Genomic DNA, 18284 nt, shown 5'->3' with positions numbered 1-18284 from the left:
TGTCTCCAACATCACGGCATGCCATTTTCAAACCTTCATTATTGCACTTATGAAACGTTCAATAGGTTTGTCTTTCTCGAGGACCTTACTTTGCACATGCGCATTAAAAGTTGTACGTATTTCCAAAATAATCACAATTTTATACGGTTTAGAAAGTATAAATTATACAAGGAAACCAACTTTTCATTGTCATCATATTGTCATAATCATAATTTTATTTCCATTGTGTAACGACGCTTTTTTTGCGTTTTTTAATTTAAAAATTGTATTAATTACTCTTTTATTGACCGCTTTTATATAGCCAAGGATGCAAGTGTGTTCAGTGAGAAGTTAATTTTAAGTTTGTGCAATTATATTTCTATTTTTTCCGTTGGACTTTCTAAATACTCGTAAAAATGACTAGAAAGTTTTTAGTGTGTCAAAGTTCTAATTATAAAGGTCCCCGAATTATCTTTTCATCGTCAAGTAAAGTATTCAGTTGTTCTTTTATTTATATTAAGCCACATGCATACTTTATGGTTAGATTTCTTAAGAATATTGATATTCGTACGGAGTGGCTAAATGTATTTTTTATATAATTTAATTTTTGTGACAGTAAACATTCAATTTATTGCTCAAATATAAGCATTTTAGAAATTAAATTTTTAAAATTAATGTTCAAATTTGGCGCGCGGACGATAGGTCCTCGACAAGGATAGATAAAGTAAAAGCACCGCGTGGGCAACAAAAAAGAAGATAAATGGAAGTCTGGTAGTCTGATATGTTTGCGCCAGTTTCCATAGTGATTTACTTATACGTTACACGTACGTATATACCTATATGATCTAGGGTTTAGACATTGTGAATGATAATAAACCAAAAAGTCTAAAGTGTAATTGAAACCACTAATTTATTCCACTAATTGCGAGGTTCTGAATAAAGCTTAAGAGAAAATATAATAAGATAATTCATTTCTCCAACTAAGATATAATTTAAGGAACCTAACTAACTTATAAATTAATAAACATATTTTTGAATCAATTTCAAATTATCGAAGATTATATTTAAAAAAAAAACATACCTTAATTTTGAACGCTCTCTTAAATCCAGAAGCAAAGAAACCTCCAAATGGCCCAATCACGCTACTGAACAGTGAAAGAGACAATGAATGAAGCATAAAAGGGTATAGATATATGACATCTCCCAAACCAAACTGAAAAAAGTCAAACAAATATTTATAATCGAATTACTACACGTTTAATAAAGAAAAGCAAAATATACAGGGTGGCTCGAATTGTATTCGGGAAATGTTGTCATCATATTCTGCTTAAAAAATAAGTAAAAAAGTTTGTATAAATGCATATCCTAAAATGCTTCCTTTCAGAGATACGCCGTGTAGAAGTTTCATTTTTATTGCGATTTTTTCCAAATAATTTCTGAGATAACGCCGATATTTGGATGAAAATTAGCGTCTGTGAGTGTTTCTTGATATAAGACATTCGATTTCGGTATCAGTACCGAACTCCTATTTGTAGGGGGCCAAAAAACACCCAGACACCAATTTTCATCAAAACATCGATATTAGTTCAAAAATTATTTGGAAAAAGCCGAAATAAAAATGAAACTTCTACATCCTGTATCTACGAAACGACTCCATTTTAGGATAAAATTGATATGAACTGTTTTACTTATTTTTATCTGCAGAATATGCTGCCGACGTTTCTCGAATACAATTCGGACCACCCTGTATAGTCAATTAAAAAACAAAAAATAATTTAAAAAAATTAAATAACACTAAATAATACTTACAATTTTCAACCAGTTCAACCAAATAGGTAAAGTATAACTTTGTAAGCGGAAGAGGGAGCTAGGTTCGCACTCCATTGTCATTCTGCCCAGAGTTTCGCTGTATTCGATTGGGCAAACAAAATATGGATATTGGCACATAATGTAAGATATCTGCAAAAGATAAATAAAACATATACGATAAAACATAATATATTAGTGACCTTGAAACATAAAAAATTGTCGAACTTTATTTTACTACTAGGTCATGAAATGTATATTCAAATTTAACAGTCGAATATAAACATAATTAGACAACATGTTTTGTGTACGCAAATAGTCATTCCATTAATAATTATTTTAATTAATCAAATTACTTTAGTCAAAACAGTTTATATAACGCTCTACAACCCACACAACCTAACCTATTATTATTATAGATACACTGCTATTCACCCCTCTATATTATAATACAATAATTGGGATATAATTGTACCTTTATTATCATACGTTGCAGTTTACTTTCGACTATTCATTTCATATTAACAAAAACATACTACGTAACATAAACACAACTTTTATCAATATTAATTAAATAATATAACCAAAATTTAAATTATAAAATTGTTTTGTTAATTCGTGTATTAAAAACTAATTGGAATGCAAGCAATTTCCTTCTTTAAAAATATAAAAATGTTTAACAAAAATTAAAATAATTTTAAAATCCTCCAGCCCTTTTACCTCTATACTATCGACATATTAAATAGTGATCAAAACATATTACCACTTTTTAAGGACATGTTAATCTAAACTATAATGGATACACATAAAGTACTACAAAATCGGTTAAATTTTATATTAAAAAAAAACATATTTTTATGTTTGTAGTTAGTACCTACAATAAATTAATAATACAAGTAAGGCAATATAAGGAAATCGGCAATCGGGTTAATACAAGAAAATTTATAATAACATTAAAAATAGGTACTTAAATGGAATTTTGGTTGTCTTGACGGTAATTATTTTGATTTTAGTCATTTTGCCGACTTAACTCGCAGATCATGTTTTAAATAAAAAAATACAGACCTAAGTCATAAAAACGACTTAATTTACATTATATTGATTTAAATCTTTAAGAAAATGACTTAAAGCAAACGATTTAACTCAAAGACAAGACTACGATTTAAGTCAAGTTTTAAATTTTATGTTGAAGTTGACTTAAGATTTAAATCATTTTGATTTTAGAAATGACTTGGGACTTACGCTTTAAGTCTTTTTGAAACTGACTTGTTACAGCTCTGTGGATAATAAAGAAATACAGATAGATATTAGATATGTACAGATATGTATTAGATATGGTGCGTCTAAAACATGGCTCACCCCTATAGCTTTTTTTATTTTTTCAGATAAAAAAAACGAGATTTGGTACGTTAGTATATGACATAAATTGGGATTGATTGACGTATTCAATTGTTTTCATTTTCGTGTGTCGTGTCGGTTAGTGTATAACATAAATTAGGATTGATTGACGTATTCAACTGTTTTCGGTCACTTTCTGTTTCACCAGAAATTACTACAACTTTTAGTTTTTAAACGGCACCCTCGACATTTTTTTTTATTTTATTCGATAGAAAAAGACACTCTGAAGATAATTACATATGATATATGTATGTCAACGTTTGACATTCTCTTTTAAAAATCGTATTTTAAATTTCAATCTAGAGTGTCATGGCTGTGTTAAAAACAATAAGTTTTAATCAAGGAGCATTGGAAAAATAGATTTGATCGCCTAATGTTTTTCATATCTTATTCTGGCCGGCTAAACGATGCCCAAATCGTATTTTTAATCATATCTCAATGTTATCAAATGAAACGAGGGTGGCTCATGAGCATATTTTTTGTCATTATTTTCAAAATACCATTTCCGGTGAACAGGAAGTGACCGAAAAGAATTGAATAAGTCAGTTCTAATTTATGTCATATACTACATATCTCGTTTTTTTTATCTAAAAAATTAAAAAAATTAATGAGGTGAGCCACTTTTGAGATGCACCCCCTATGTATTATAATACAGTTATTGTTTTACTTACTCCTAGTCCAAAAAACACGGTAGAGAATCCGCCTCCAATAAATCCTTCCCAGGTTTTCTTCGGCGACAACTTGATCAATGGCGTCTTTCCAAAGAAGAAACCGAATACGTACGCCATAATATCGTTACATATGATCATCGATACGGGTACTATAAACCAAATCAAACCTTCGAAAATGTTCTTGATAATGAGATACGACTGAGTGACGACGATCAAAAGAGCTACGTGTGTCCAGGCGAATAAGGAAAACTGTTTCATGTAATATTTCTTGACTAGAGACAATACAAACCATACAAAACCGACGCAGTACAGGTTGAATGATATGAAGCGATGGTAAGCTACCAAAAAACGTAGACCTTCCTGAAATAGAAAAAAAAACATATGAAATAAATATTACATAAATATTAATAACTTAATAATAGAATAAATATGTTCCATAATAAGATCGAAACCATGAATATGTATAAAAGATAAATTAACCATAAAATAACTATATACAGGGTCGCTAATATGTATGAGAACGGTCGATTATTAGGTAAAATATACGAGGTACCGCAAAAAGTTAAATATAAAAGTTATAGAGTTTTTAAATGTCTATTGGCGCGTAATAAATTTAAGTATACAGAGTCGGCCATTAATTCGTGGCACATCAAAGTTTAATTTTTGAAATTAAATCCCCTATATATTATTGCATATTTCATTTCTTCCTTCAATTCTAAGCAAAAATCGAGATACACATGATGTACCTCAAAGCAACGGTTTCCGAGTTATTAGGGAGTTTTTAGGCCTTCTAAACATAAAACATTCCGTTATATCTTATACGTTATACAGAACATGCGCATTGATACTTATATAACCGAAAACGTTAATAAGGGATAACATACTACGCTAATTACGGACAAATATCGGTAACGCTAATAACGTGAAAGTTTGTACACTGTTGTCGGATCTATTGCAGTCATTTAATATTGAATTAAAATAAATGTAAGGCAATGTAGTTTTATGAATACTAACATTTTAACGCTATCCACCCCACCAAATAACCAACTTAACCAACGCAACTAACCTCGACACTAGTAGAAAAATATAAAAAACAAATATAAATTAGTAAAAACCAACCAACCACACCAAATAACCAACTAACCAATGAATTAACACCCTCCAAATAACCACGCTAACCAACCCGCCAAATAACTAAACCAATCCAACCAAAAAGAGTGAAACCAATGCAATAAGATCACGCTATAAGCAAAAAAATATATAAAAAAGTCTTGGTCGGCGTGAGATTTGAACCACGGACCATTCGCTCACGAAGCGATAGCCTCAGCCACGGAGCCACAGGTGCTCTTGCAAAATGCCCATAGCAAGGCCATTACTTCCCGCCGACATCAACGACGTCACAATATCTATTAACGGCATTTTAGTAGGCTACCGTTTAACGGCTGTTTAATTATATCGATAAATCTATACTCGGAACGAATCTGAGTATGTCCTCGTCAGATTAATGACCTGCTTAGTAAAATATTATTAAAATTTTGATCTTCTAAACATAACCTTGGCAACACTGGTATTGAATACCAGCTGTCAAGAGACCGTCTTCAAGTTGAACTTGGAATAAAATGAAAAACAGCACAAAAAACAGTTGTAACAATCACCAAACTAAGAAATAAGACTCAACCTCTGAATAACATTCAATGATTCATGCTTATAAATTATTTGACATTTTGATTAGAATAAACGCGACCTGCCAAAATAAATAACGTAGTACATGCTGTAGTCAAGCCTCAAAAACGCTTTTCTGAAGACGCCAAGGGAAACGCAATCCGTCATTTTGCCAAGAGTACTCATGAGCAGTATAACGGATAACGTAAGGATAAGGTATAACCACTTAAAACTGCAGAGGGCCTAAAAACTCACTATTGACTTCTGAAAATATCACTTAAACAATTCGATTCAATTATTAATTTCGATGTGTTCGGTTTCGTTTAACGATGCCATTGTGCGGAAACTGTGATACTTAATAATATTTGACATTAGTTTTCAAGTTAGCATTTATACAGGGTGTTTCAAAAAACATGTGTCATCTTTCATGGGGAGATTCCTCGCGTAAAAATAAGATTTATTTGTTATATTAACATAGGTCCGATTCTGCTTGGTTTCGTAGTTATAGGGTGTTAAAGTCTTAATAATCTTTCGATTTATTATAATTTTCTTCCAGGTACTTTTAGTGATTCGAATGAAATTTTGACGGTAAAAGTTACTATAAGTGCTACATATCTTAATGCTAAAAAAGTGTCGATAAATTCATCAGGGACGTGCATATGAGTTGACACTGGAATAATATCACCCCTCTCGGGAGTGAATTTAAGAAAACTTTCATAATTCGTTTATAGATCTTTCAAAGTAATTCGTATCAAAAATTCAGGATAGAATTTTTACGGAAAATAAAAATTTTACCTAAAAAATTACTTTTAATAATCATTATGCCACACCCCGTATATCCAGAAGCAGCTGAACATAACATTGTAATGCAACACGCAAACTAGCGTAGAAATATACAAAAATGCCTCTACGAACGTTCGAGGTCACAGCTCGAGAGCTCGGTCCGCCGATCGACCCATGCTTCCAATACCTCCTTAAATACTGCAGCTACAGAATTTATAATTCGAAAAGGCGCGGTGGTTTCATGTCTAGTGGGAATTTACAATGTTGTTTAGGCGTAGTTACAATGACTATGGAGACTGTTGTATAATATCTCAATATAAGCGATGCGATGTGTAAGAAAATGTGCCATCATCATTGTCATCATCTTCTTCCGCTTATTCAGCCATTTTCGATTATGATGTAGCCTTCTTCACATACAGTTCATACCAAATACAGTTCATTTACTGTTCAGGACTTTACAGGTATATTTTTTTATTTACGAAGAGTTTATAGCTCTTATGGACCAAAAACGTTATCAAATTACTGTCGAACAATCATTTATCTCCCGCTAATATGTCAAAACTCAATCAACATTCCTAAATATTCAAATAATCAGGGATAAATTAGATCAGACTGCAAAACTCAAAGAGAACGACACAAGTGGCAAATATCATTTAACAGTATTAAATAATATGATAATATGCGAAAAAACCGTATTCAACTTCAACAAAGGAAACCATAATACACACCTCACAAAAAATTTCGCAACACTTATATTTTTCTTAGTATTCATTCTTGAAACGCTTCAAACATTTTTATGTGAAAAACTTAAATCTAAGGTCTGCCTGAGTTGATGTACTATGATATACTTTCCATTCCTTAACAAGTTGCTATTAATGCAAATAACTTTTGAGATTATTGTTAACCAAGAGAATTTAAGAATAGTTTACAGTTTTCCAAATTAATAAGCGATGCGATAATTTATGTGGGGTGTATATTATTCCAAAATAACATAATATGTAAGGCACTTACATAAAACATGCTTTAAAATCATTCTCAATTTCTTCAAACTATGAGCACAGAGCTCTTTCGCACAGAGCTCTTTCGCTTCCGGAAACAAGTCTACTTTTTTATTTTTAGAGTGCTTTGGTCGCAGATGTGGAAGTAGAGGATCTGAATATATCAATAAGTTGTGCAATATATCTTCAATAGTTTGGCACCAACAATGATGCAGCATTGATGGTGGATTGCATCGAAGAAAATTTTGCCGGTTTGAAAAAATATTCTCTTGAGTAATTTTTCTCCAATGTTGAGATTTTCTGAATTGTTGTAAACTGTCCCCCACCCCAATGTGAGGATGGTTCCTCGCCCCTAAAATAGCATTCAGTATGTTCATAGCAAGCGTATCTTTTTCAATAAAGAAATTATAGCACAAAAAATTACGGATAAAAACTCCGGTCGAATCAATGGAAAACGTAATTATTGCCGAAGAAATTTATTTTTTTCTTCCAGGTTCGGATCTACTCGTAGGTGGATGAAATTTATATGTAACAGTATACTAGAAGGTTCACTCTATGATATTTTGTTGTATAACCTTGCGCGAATGTAAGCGTTTTTTTTGAAAGTCTTGTTGGAATTGTACAACACAATAAACTTTTGAAAATAATAAAATTCATTTTATGAAATTTTTGTACAGTACGTCTGTCCGTTCTGTAGCTCCGGGGTATCCGTGAGAGGGGAAACGATATTTTCTCGATGTTTTTCGTAAAAAATTAGACGACGCGTCCCATCAATAAAAATTCGACAAATTTGCAAGTAGCCAATAAAGTGAGTGGGCGGAGCGATTTGCGATGACGCACTCGTCAAATCGACGTATAAAATATTGCTGTTTATTTAAATGTTTTTTGCCCGCATTCCTTTCATCACAGATCCAGCAGATGTACTGTACAGATTTGGTAAATTAAGGAAACCATAACTTAAACCCGCTATAACTCCCCGACTAAGAGGTCAACTCAAGAAATATCTCACATGGTGGGGCTCTGGGATGTCCTTTATCCATCTATATAAAAAACTTGATGAATTAATTTTTTTTGTTTTTTGGGCTAATGTCCCCATTTCCCGATTTCGTTACACTGTGCGGCGGGCGGTACATAAAAATCTTAACTTATTAAGGCTTTAAGCTTTTTGGAGGTATTGATTGAACACGAAACCGCTCGATAGTTACGTTACAGGCCGGCGCTTTTAACCGAACTCGTAACCATCCATTTTGTAGTCTCTCCCGCAGTTCGTTGCAGAGTTCGTTGTTTGAAAGCGAGAGCACGTTACGCTACGCTGTGATTATGGACTGGTCGCAAGAAAAAGTCCTGTCATTTATACAATGTTACAAGAATAGACCGATACTATGGGATCCCAAGCACAGCAAACATTATAACAAACGGAAGAAATTCTATGTTTGGGCCGAACTAGCGAAGGAAATGAACACACCGGAGGACGAATGCAGACGAAAAATGATGAGCTTGCTGGCGTCCCTGAGAAGGGAGCGAGCAAAAATAGCAAAAAGTCGAAGATCGGGTAAAGGTAAAAATGCATCGATTATGTTATTTTTATAGGGTGATCCAATGTTCCGAAAAAAATTATACCAGACCCTGGCAGCATTACATTTTAATTTTTTTGTGGAATTTTAAGAAAACTAATTTTTTTTTCAAAAGTAAAGTACGGGTCTTAATTGGTAATTTTGGCCAAAAAAATTTGCGGACCAGCTGCAAGAACCTTCCGCCTTTTTATTTATTTATGGAGCCGCCCGAAAATGCTTCTTTCCATCTGTGTACTGGCGCTATTAGATCTTTATCTAATAACTCACCGACACTAAACAAAAGCTTTTTTCGTTTTCCTGTTATTACCGATTCTGAACCGTTCTAGAACTGTGATGCGTATGCGCAGAAGGAAATATGAAGACATTATTTCATTTGCGCATGTGCTGCAGAGCTGCTAGGACGATTCAGAATCTGTAATAACAGGAAAGCGAAAAAAGCTTAAGATTGGTTTCCCCATATCGACAAACAAACATAACTTTTTGTCATTTTCAGTTATTCTCATTATTTTTGAAACCTAAAGATCTTACAAAACAGCAGTTATATTTCAAGAAATATTTTTATTTTAAATATTACATATTGATACTGCAAGAACCTTTCCCTTTTTATTAATATTAATACATATTACTACAATAATTACTGATCTATATTTATTATAGATTATATATCATTCTTATTAGCTATATTACTGTATATTACCAACGTTTGGGTACCCAAGCTCATAGCTGTGCTCATAGTTTATTGTAATATTTATTTTTTAAACAAACAGTATTGTAAGCAATGAGTCAAATCTCACGATTCTTTGAACGAACTAGCTTTAGAAACGAACCAGTCGCATTGTGATCCGATTTAAGTCTTACGACTCGATCGTTCAACTTGCCACGATTCAATTGAACGAACCATATTGTAAGCAATGAATAAATTCTCACGACTCTTTGGACGAACGAACCGTAGAAACGAACGAGTCGTATTGTGATCCGATTCAATTCTTACGCCTCTTTTTTACGACGCGTTCGTTCAAGTTTTATTGATCCGTGCTGGCCAAGATTCAATTTAACGAACCGTATTGTAAGCAATGAATCAATCCTCGCGACTCTTTGAACGAACGAGCCGTAGAAACGAAAGAGTCGCATTGTGATCCGATTCAATTCTTATGACTCGTTCGTTCGTTCGGATTCGTGTGAAGAAAACCAGACAATTTGGGCTGTATGCATTATGTGTATATATCGTGACAACGATAATAATCTGTAGTCTGCCGTTTTTTAATTAAATTTTACTAAGCTTTGCGTTTTCTCCTGGTTTATTCCCAAGCCGAGTCTCGATGTTCTAAACAATAATACAACACCATGCTGGCTACGATTGGATTGAACTAACCATAATTCTAAACGGTGAATTGAATCTCACGATTCATTTTTAATACTCGTTCACATTACCGACTCGTTCAATCTTTGCCGCTCTACTGTATAGTTTTATTACCCACACGCAAGGGCTTCGGTATAAAAATCGGTTTACACAGGAAAACCCTATATGAAATATGAACGTATGAATGGTCTTCTCTTCAGAAACCCTAATAATATGGAGTTTTTCGAAGAGTAAGCCACTCTGAAAATGTTTTGTTAATTATTTTAGAATGGCCGAATTAATTTAGAAAATATAAATGTATGATTTTAGGCCCTGGAGATATTTATGTTAGTAATTGGTTTGCTTATAAACCGATGGCGTTTTTGAACCAGAGAAAGCCACATCCAAATGCTACTTCCAACGTAAGTGTTTTTAATCGTAGTACTGATTTTGAAAATATTATTTTGCATTTGGCTGAGCCAATTTTAATAACTAATATAAGTTTCTAACCAAGCGTACAATGAAATGTGGACACTCCGTACCACAAGAGAAAGGAAAGAATTAAATTATATTTGAAATATTTTTTTTTCATTTTTTTTTTCATTATTTTGTTTTAATTGCATTTTTCGACACTCTTCCTATCTCGGTTATCTTATTACAATGAATCTTATCGAAAAATTAAAAACTGAGCCACTAACATACCCCAAACTTATTTTCATAAACAAGTTAAAAAAAGTGTACTTTTTAACTTTTTAAAACAAATAAACCTAGTTTAAAAGGGTATTATCATTTTATTCAATTTATTCGACGTCAAATTTTGATTATTGGCTATTCCACGCTAGATGCTGCGTAGAATTGTTGCACAAGTGCATTAAAAATACCAATAACTCTGATTGAGGGTGCAGCCACACTATCCTAAAAACGGCGTATCGGCGTAACGGCGTAACGACCTTGAATTGATTTCCGGTAATTCTATTGGCTGAAATTTTTGACAGATGAATTTGACAGATAAAATTTCTGACAGATGAATGTTTCAGCCAATAGAATTACTGGAAATCTATTCAAGGTCATTACGCCGTTACGCCGATACGCCGTTTTTAGGATAGTGTGGCTGCACCCTGAGAGCGTGTTATCTAAGAGCTGCATATGTTTATTTTCAGTGCAGTTTATTCAGAGAACGATCGAAAGCAAAATTATCTGGTTAAATTAAATTAAATAATAATACCCTTTTAAACGAGGATTATTTATTTAAAAAAAAAATAAAAAATTAATTTTAACCTAATTATAAAAATAATTACAGAGCATCATATATTTTTAGAAAGCTCATAACAAGGCAAATAAAATAGTTAAATATACCTATTTTTTACCTTGTTTATTAAAATAAGTATAGAATATATTATATTTTTAAAATGTTTATTCAAATGCCAAGTAAATAAAATAAAAATAATATACAGGGTGTCCCATTTAACAAAACATAAGTTGAGGCATATTTCAGGAATGAAAGCTCAAAAAACTAGTTACGCCGCTGGTTAAGCTGAGCCAAAGATTATGCTTTAGCACAATTCAAGCTATTTACTTACAAAATTATTAAAAATTAATCGATTTCACTCGAAAACCATCTTGTGTAAATCTATACATTTTGAAAATTGCAGTTTTTTGTTTTAAATTATTTTCAATTTTGTTGGAAATGTACTTCAACGTTTTTTTCTCCATGCGGAAATATTCGTAAAATTTTTTATGGTTGGTGAACTGTGAGTTGTAGATATAACGTATGATATTTACCAAATTCAAAATGAGACCGATCAATTTCATAAACGCGAGTGGTACTTTTTTGCATCAGTTTAATATGAAGATCACTAGCTAATAAAAAGACATAATAGATCCCCACGGGATAGCTTCATGATGCCAAATAACATTCCTGCAAGCGGTTGTTAATGGCCACTACCTGCTTCAATGGCGCAAGTTCACAAAGCGATAAGACCTGCCGCGAGATAAGCCGGCCACCGTAAAGCCGGTGCACTATGGACGTACGCTAATGGCGGGTTCATACAGCCAAATAAAATAAAATAAGAAAGTTAGATTGTTATGTTTTAACTTCTTATTTTATTTTATGTGGAAAACGGCTTTGCGCACGTTTAATTTTAGCCTACAAATATTTTTTTTTAGATTAGATTTAGTTTATTTTATAATTTTACCTAAGCATAAATTTATAATATAGTATGCATCGAATAAATAAATATACTATAAATAGTATAATTACTATTAACAATCATTAAAGTTAACTTTTATCCAGCTTAATTGAACTGCCCACGAACAAATATACAGGGTGGTGCACCTCATTCGCCTCGGTTGATTATATGAAAACGGTAAGATGTAGAAACAAAATATTTTATGGGTATATGTGGGGAGGCAATGTGCATAATTTAAAATTATTTTGAAATATACAGGGTGTTTCAGAACTAAGATCCATACCAAAGATATATTTTTTCTTGTGGAACACACCCGGTATTTTATTTCATTTTTGGATTCTTGGACGAAAAAAAAGACATTTATTATAAGTGTTAAAAATGTTCAAAATTTTTGGTTTTTGAGATATTTAGAGATATTCAAATTTGCATTCTACAATAGAATAGAATATCAACACTCTATACATTACTTTTCAGAATTAATTCTTGTGCGGAGTTTAAAGGTAGAGAAATAAACTTGACAGAAAAATGTTATTGCTTCCTTAAATTTATACAGGGGTGTCAAAAATTGATTTAAGAATTTATTTTACATAAATACTTCGTTATTTCAAATACAACACCCTGTATTTTTTTAAAAGAAATCGAAGCAGATTCAAATGCTCTTTCAGACTATATTAGGGTTTCCTATACCTATCTAGCTCAGATTTTGAATAAAGAGCATTTTAAAGCATTTTTTTTTTCAAAAAAATTGCAACCAAGAGGGCTAGTTTCGTCATGGCAAGTTTCTAGTGAAAGTTACTAGCTATTTGCAAAATCGAAATTAATTTATGGGCTTTTTTAAATTTATACCAGTTTACTTTTATTTAATTTACCTACAATAGTTTAATAAATAATATTTGTTAAATATGTATTTATTATTCAATCAAGAAAAACGAAGAATCTTTGATTTATTTTACCGTTACTACTTGTAGATATATGGATTTTCTATAAAAGAGCCAATTACGACAAATTCATTTTCTTCACTTCCAACGACAGGTTTCTGCCTAATAGGTTTTTAACAAACCACACTACCAGCTCTGCGAAATAGGAGAAGTAGTTTTTCAAAGGAACGCTTATCAGGAAGATTTATTTGGATATGTTTGAGCATAAGCCCGTGCGGCCAAGAAGCAATTTTCCTAACAAAATAAAATCACTAGTAACATATCTATAGAAATTTTAAAACACTTTCCGATGCACGTCATCAATCACATCGAAATTGACACTAAAGCCTATAAACCTGAGTAAATGAAATTTTAGCAAAAATATTTAAATTTGTTGACAAATTTAAAATACCAAGCAACTCTTCATTATACTTTATAGAGCAAATGATTGTAACATATATTTTATTTAGATTAAAGCTGCAAACATTAGTTTGAACCGATTTTTATTATCGCCTTGTTGGTCACATTGCGCCATGTTTAGCAATGTTGTCCAAATATTGTCGTGTATTATTTGACAATTATCCTAGTGTCAGTCATTATTTTGCATAATATCGTGTTGTTGAATTTTTGGGAGTAATTCTCGTTTTTTGCAGTTTTTCATAGTTTTTTTTTTCTTTTAAATTGTACTTCTAAGCACGAACAATTCTTTTAAGAACTAAATTTTCGAGATTTTTTACTGCATTTTTTGAAATTGTGAATTGAAAATATATCGAAGCCTTTAAACAGTCGAAGCAAAGCGCTTGTAGCTTCCCTGATAAATATTTTGAGCGCGAACGTGACAGTAAAGGTCCTTTATTACCCTTGAATGCAGTCAGAGAAATAAGATTGATTGGTAAACATATTATACCACTTTCAAGTTATTTCTACTTATTTCAATTTGTAGCGAGTAGCTGCTGCCTTAAAAAATATATAAAAATTATATACTAAATATATCGTTTGTCACTTTTAAATCAAGATTCCTCTCATAAATCCATCACTATCTGGCAGCGCTGTCGCCATCGCTTGTCACTCAAAGTTGATGACGTACATCGGAAAATGTTTTAAAATGTCTATATTCGTTCTGCTAGCACATACTGCTTTGTAGGTAAATTTAATTAAACTGTTATAAATTATAAATAATAATGTCCATAAACTAATGTCGACTTTGAAAACAGTTACTAACTGTAGCTAGAAAATTGCCATGGCGATACCAGCCATCTTGATTGCAATTTTATTTAAAAATCGCTTTTTATTCAAAATCTGAGCTAGATAGGTATAGGAAACCCTAATATAGTTTGAAAGAGCATTTGAATCTGCTTCGATTTATTTAAAAAAATACAGAGTGTTGCATTTGAAATAACAAAGTTTTTATATAACATATATCCTTAAAATAGATCAGCAACTTTTGATAGCCCTGTATAAATTTAAGGAAGCAATACCATTTTTCGGTAAAGTTTATTTCTCTACCTTTAAACTCAGCATAAGAATTAATTCTGAAAAGTAATGTACAGGATGTTAATAATCTATTCTATTGTAGCATGCAAATTTAAATATCTTTTAATATCTAAAAAGCCAAAGATTTTAAACATTCTTAACCATTATAATAAATGCCTTTTTTGGGCCCAAGAATCCAAAGATGAAATAAAATACCAGGTGTGTGTTCCATAAGAAAAAATATTACTGTGGTATGGATCTTAGTTCTGAAACACCCTATATATTTCAAAACAATTTTAAATTGTACACACTGCCTCCCCACATATACCCATAAAATATTTTGTTTCTACATCTTTCCGTTTTCGTATAATCAACCGAGGCGTATGAGGTGCGGCACCCTGTATATTTCTTATTTTATTTTATTTGGCTGTATGAACGCTGACAAATAAGGATTCCTTATTTCTTATTTTGTTTTATTCTTATTTTATTTTATTTGACTGCATGAACCCGCCATAAGTCCACCGACATAGGCTACAACGATTTCTCATAGCCTATTTACTTCTAAAGTTCTATCGTTCGCGATTACCACCTATGTTCTCTATTATGTATCACCCTGTACAATTTTATACAGACCGGACCACCCTAGTAGTAACATAGGCAGAACCGGACGAATTAGCGTATACCCGTCCGCCGGATAAAAAGCAGGCGAAAAAATGCGATAAAATAAAAATAGGTCGATATGTGATAAGAATGTTTCATAATTTGTATTTATTGGTGTTTTAATAGCCAAAACGAATACGTAGATTCTCGCGTCAGTTCTAGTGTAAATTTATTTTTTAAGTAAAATAATGGATGTTCATGAAGTTCGTGAGAAAATTCTAATTGTAAAATGGTATTTCCAAAATAGGTCTTATCGGGATATACAAATAATTTTTCCACAAACTTTTGTAAACAGGCTAATTCCATCTTTATCTACTATATCAAGAGTTATTAATAATTTTGAAACACATGGGTGCATGTCCCCACAAAAACACAAAAAGCCTGATGTGTCGATTAATGAAGAACAGGAGTTAAAGCAAGTGTTCGTTTGTGCTACCGCGGATCAAAATCCCACGTTGTCAAGTAATCATATTGCTGAGCTACCCACAATGCCCGTATTGTTCAAGAATATTTGAACAATACTTTTCCCAACCGTTCAATTAGTGGATATGGAACTATTTTGTGGCCAGCTAGATCACCAGATCTTTCTCCCAATGATTTCTTTTTGTGGGGTTATGTAAAATCCAAAGTGTATGGTCATAATAGGGCTAATAATCTGGATGAGCTGCAAGTAAAAATACGAGAGGCTTTCCAAACTATTAGCCCTAATATGTTAGCCAATGTCAGACGGGGATTTTACGACCGCCTAGGCTTCATTCTAACACAAGAAGGTGTTCTTTTTGAACACTTGTTATAACTTTTTTTTATTTAGAGTAATATTATAGTTTTTTTGGGTTTAGAGAATTTATTTATTTTTAGTTCTGGCTTGTAAACACATTCAAATAATAAATATTTAAGTATTTTTATTTTAAATGTTACCTTAAGTGAAGGTAAACACTTAAAATGAAAATAATAAATACACGACACTCCTCGCGCCATATTCCTAGTTTGTCACGACCAACCCATCCACAACAGCACAACTGCAACTGCGTACTGCCTGACCAGCCGACTAGCCGGCAGTGGCTCTCGAGTACGAACGCAAAACGGGTAAACGTAAATTCGTCCGGCAACTTGCTATGTTACTAGTAGCCTGGTCTTCTCTGTATACTTTATTAAATTAATAAAAAAATATCGATAATTTTTAAATTTACTTTCAGATAAAATATTCTCAAGAAATTGACGAAAATATTAACGAAGGTTTCAGTGAGAATGAAGAAAAAATGTCAAGTGATTCTTCCGTTAAGGAATATGAGAATCCTACACCTCTGATGAAGATAAAAACTGACACTGAAATACCAGAAGAACCAGCTATTTCTACTTACGCTGTTCTAAAGAGATGCAACGAAACAACCGAAACATCTGTAAGGACAATGCCAGATGAATCTGAAAGTTTCGGTTTATTTGTGGGAAACAAACTGAAATCTTATTCTCGCGAAACCAGAAACGTGGTACAACATTTAATTTCGGATATATTATTTAATGCTGACCAAGGTCAGTACGAGAGTATAAAACAACAAACTGAGGATATTTATTAGCCCAATAACTTAATTCGACGAAAGAATAACAAATAGACAGTTAGCCCGTGGTTACATTGGATGCGTATCCGTGCGTTTCTTTGGTCGTACGTGCTCAGACGTGCACGCATCAAAAAACAAACAAATGCTATCTACGCAGGCGGTTACATTGCATCGGAGTTTGCGCGTCCGTGCACGTACGTCAAATTCCGTTGGTCGATGCGTTGGAGGCAGATGCCGAAAATTAGAATATTATGGCGATTATAATTAAATAATATACCTACCTATATCCACAAAGTTACGCGGAAGAGTTTTGATTGCTTGGTTTCAACTTCTATGCGGAGGGTGTTAATCTTTTGTTGTTATATTACACCAAAAAAAGATTAACCCCCTGGCAAGTTTAGTATGGACAAATCGCCATATGTCTAATTATTTTGGACATTGGCCGAAATTCGGCATCTGCCTGCAACATATACATACATATAGAGATTTGTAAAAAAATATTAGGTTAAAGCACCTACACACAACCAAACTTATATGGAATCATCTTTTATTTTTCATAATTTTTGAGATGTATGAAAATTTTCTGTTTATGAATAAAACTCAGTCCTTACCAATGACTTTTAATGAAAAATAATCGATATAGCAATAAAAAAAATTCATCAGTTCCCAAAATAAACAAAATGGCATTTTTTTGGTTTCTGAAACGAAATTAAGATTTAAATTTTTAATGGCCAAAAAGCATAAACAAAAAGAAAATTGATAATTTTATATTCCTTGTTGCCACCTTTAGCCCTTATGCAAGCTTCTATCCGCGCTGGTATGCTTCTATTAAATTATCCGCGTTGTCTTGGTGTATGTTTTCCCATTATACTAATGCTGCATCAATAAGCTGTGTGAGATTTCCTGGATTGTTTCGACGAGCTCTAACACTTCCTTTGAGCTAGTCCTACAAGTGTTCGATAGGGTTTAGATCTGGTAAATAGGCAGGCCAGTCCAAAACTATGACACCTTCCGTTTCAAGACATTCTCTAGTCACTCTGCTGGTTTGGTTTGGTGCACTATCGTGCATGAACTTAAAATTATCCCCAGTTGCAGCTCTCCAAAGACTAACTATTGGTTCTAGCACCAAATCTACATGTCTCCGACCCGTTAAAATTTGTTGAAGTGGTAACAATGGAGTTTTTGCTCCTAATATAATACCTCCCCAGAACATTACAGTTCCTCCTTTATATCTTGGTACAGATTTGGCATCCTGAAGTCTCGCTCGTCTTCCTGGAGC

The 18284-nt window shown here is 32.6% G+C and overlaps 2 protein-coding genes across 2 annotated transcripts in view; one reads left to right on the top strand and one right to left on the bottom strand.

Annotated features, from left to right (window-relative positions):
* Window positions 1-18284, bottom strand: part of LOC115891580 (phosphatidate cytidylyltransferase, photoreceptor-specific) — a 45613-nt gene that overhangs the window by 5801 nt on the left and 21528 nt on the right. Inside the window, exons 4-6 of the mRNA XM_030912075.1 lie at window positions 3855-4214; window positions 1789-1938; window positions 1061-1192 (exon numbers count right to left, since the gene is read on the bottom strand). Of these exons, the coding sequence (XP_030767935.1) occupies window positions 1061-1192; window positions 1789-1938; window positions 3855-4214 (642 nt within the window). The remainder of the gene's footprint in view (window positions 1-1060; window positions 1193-1788; window positions 1939-3854; window positions 4215-18284) is intronic.
* LOC115891582 lies at window positions 8562-17302 on the top strand. Its single transcript, XM_030912077.1, has 3 exons — window positions 8562-8855; window positions 10541-10632; window positions 16646-17302. Exons 1-3 carry the CDS (start codon window positions 8618-8620, stop codon window positions 17021-17023), a joined length of 708 nt encoding a protein of 235 aa, XP_030767937.1. The 5' UTR covers window positions 8562-8617; the 3' UTR covers window positions 17024-17302.

The sequence above is a fragment of the Sitophilus oryzae genome, unplaced genomic scaffold, assembly GCF_002938485.1.
Source record: "Sitophilus oryzae breed Bouriz unplaced genomic scaffold, Soryzae_2.0 scaffold_1188_pilon_pilon, whole genome shotgun sequence".
Classification (NCBI taxonomy): Eukaryota; Metazoa; Arthropoda; class Insecta; order Coleoptera; family Curculionidae; genus Sitophilus; species Sitophilus oryzae.
Note: the sequence above shows the minus strand (reverse complement) of the source record. Positions and strands in the feature narration are given on the sequence as shown.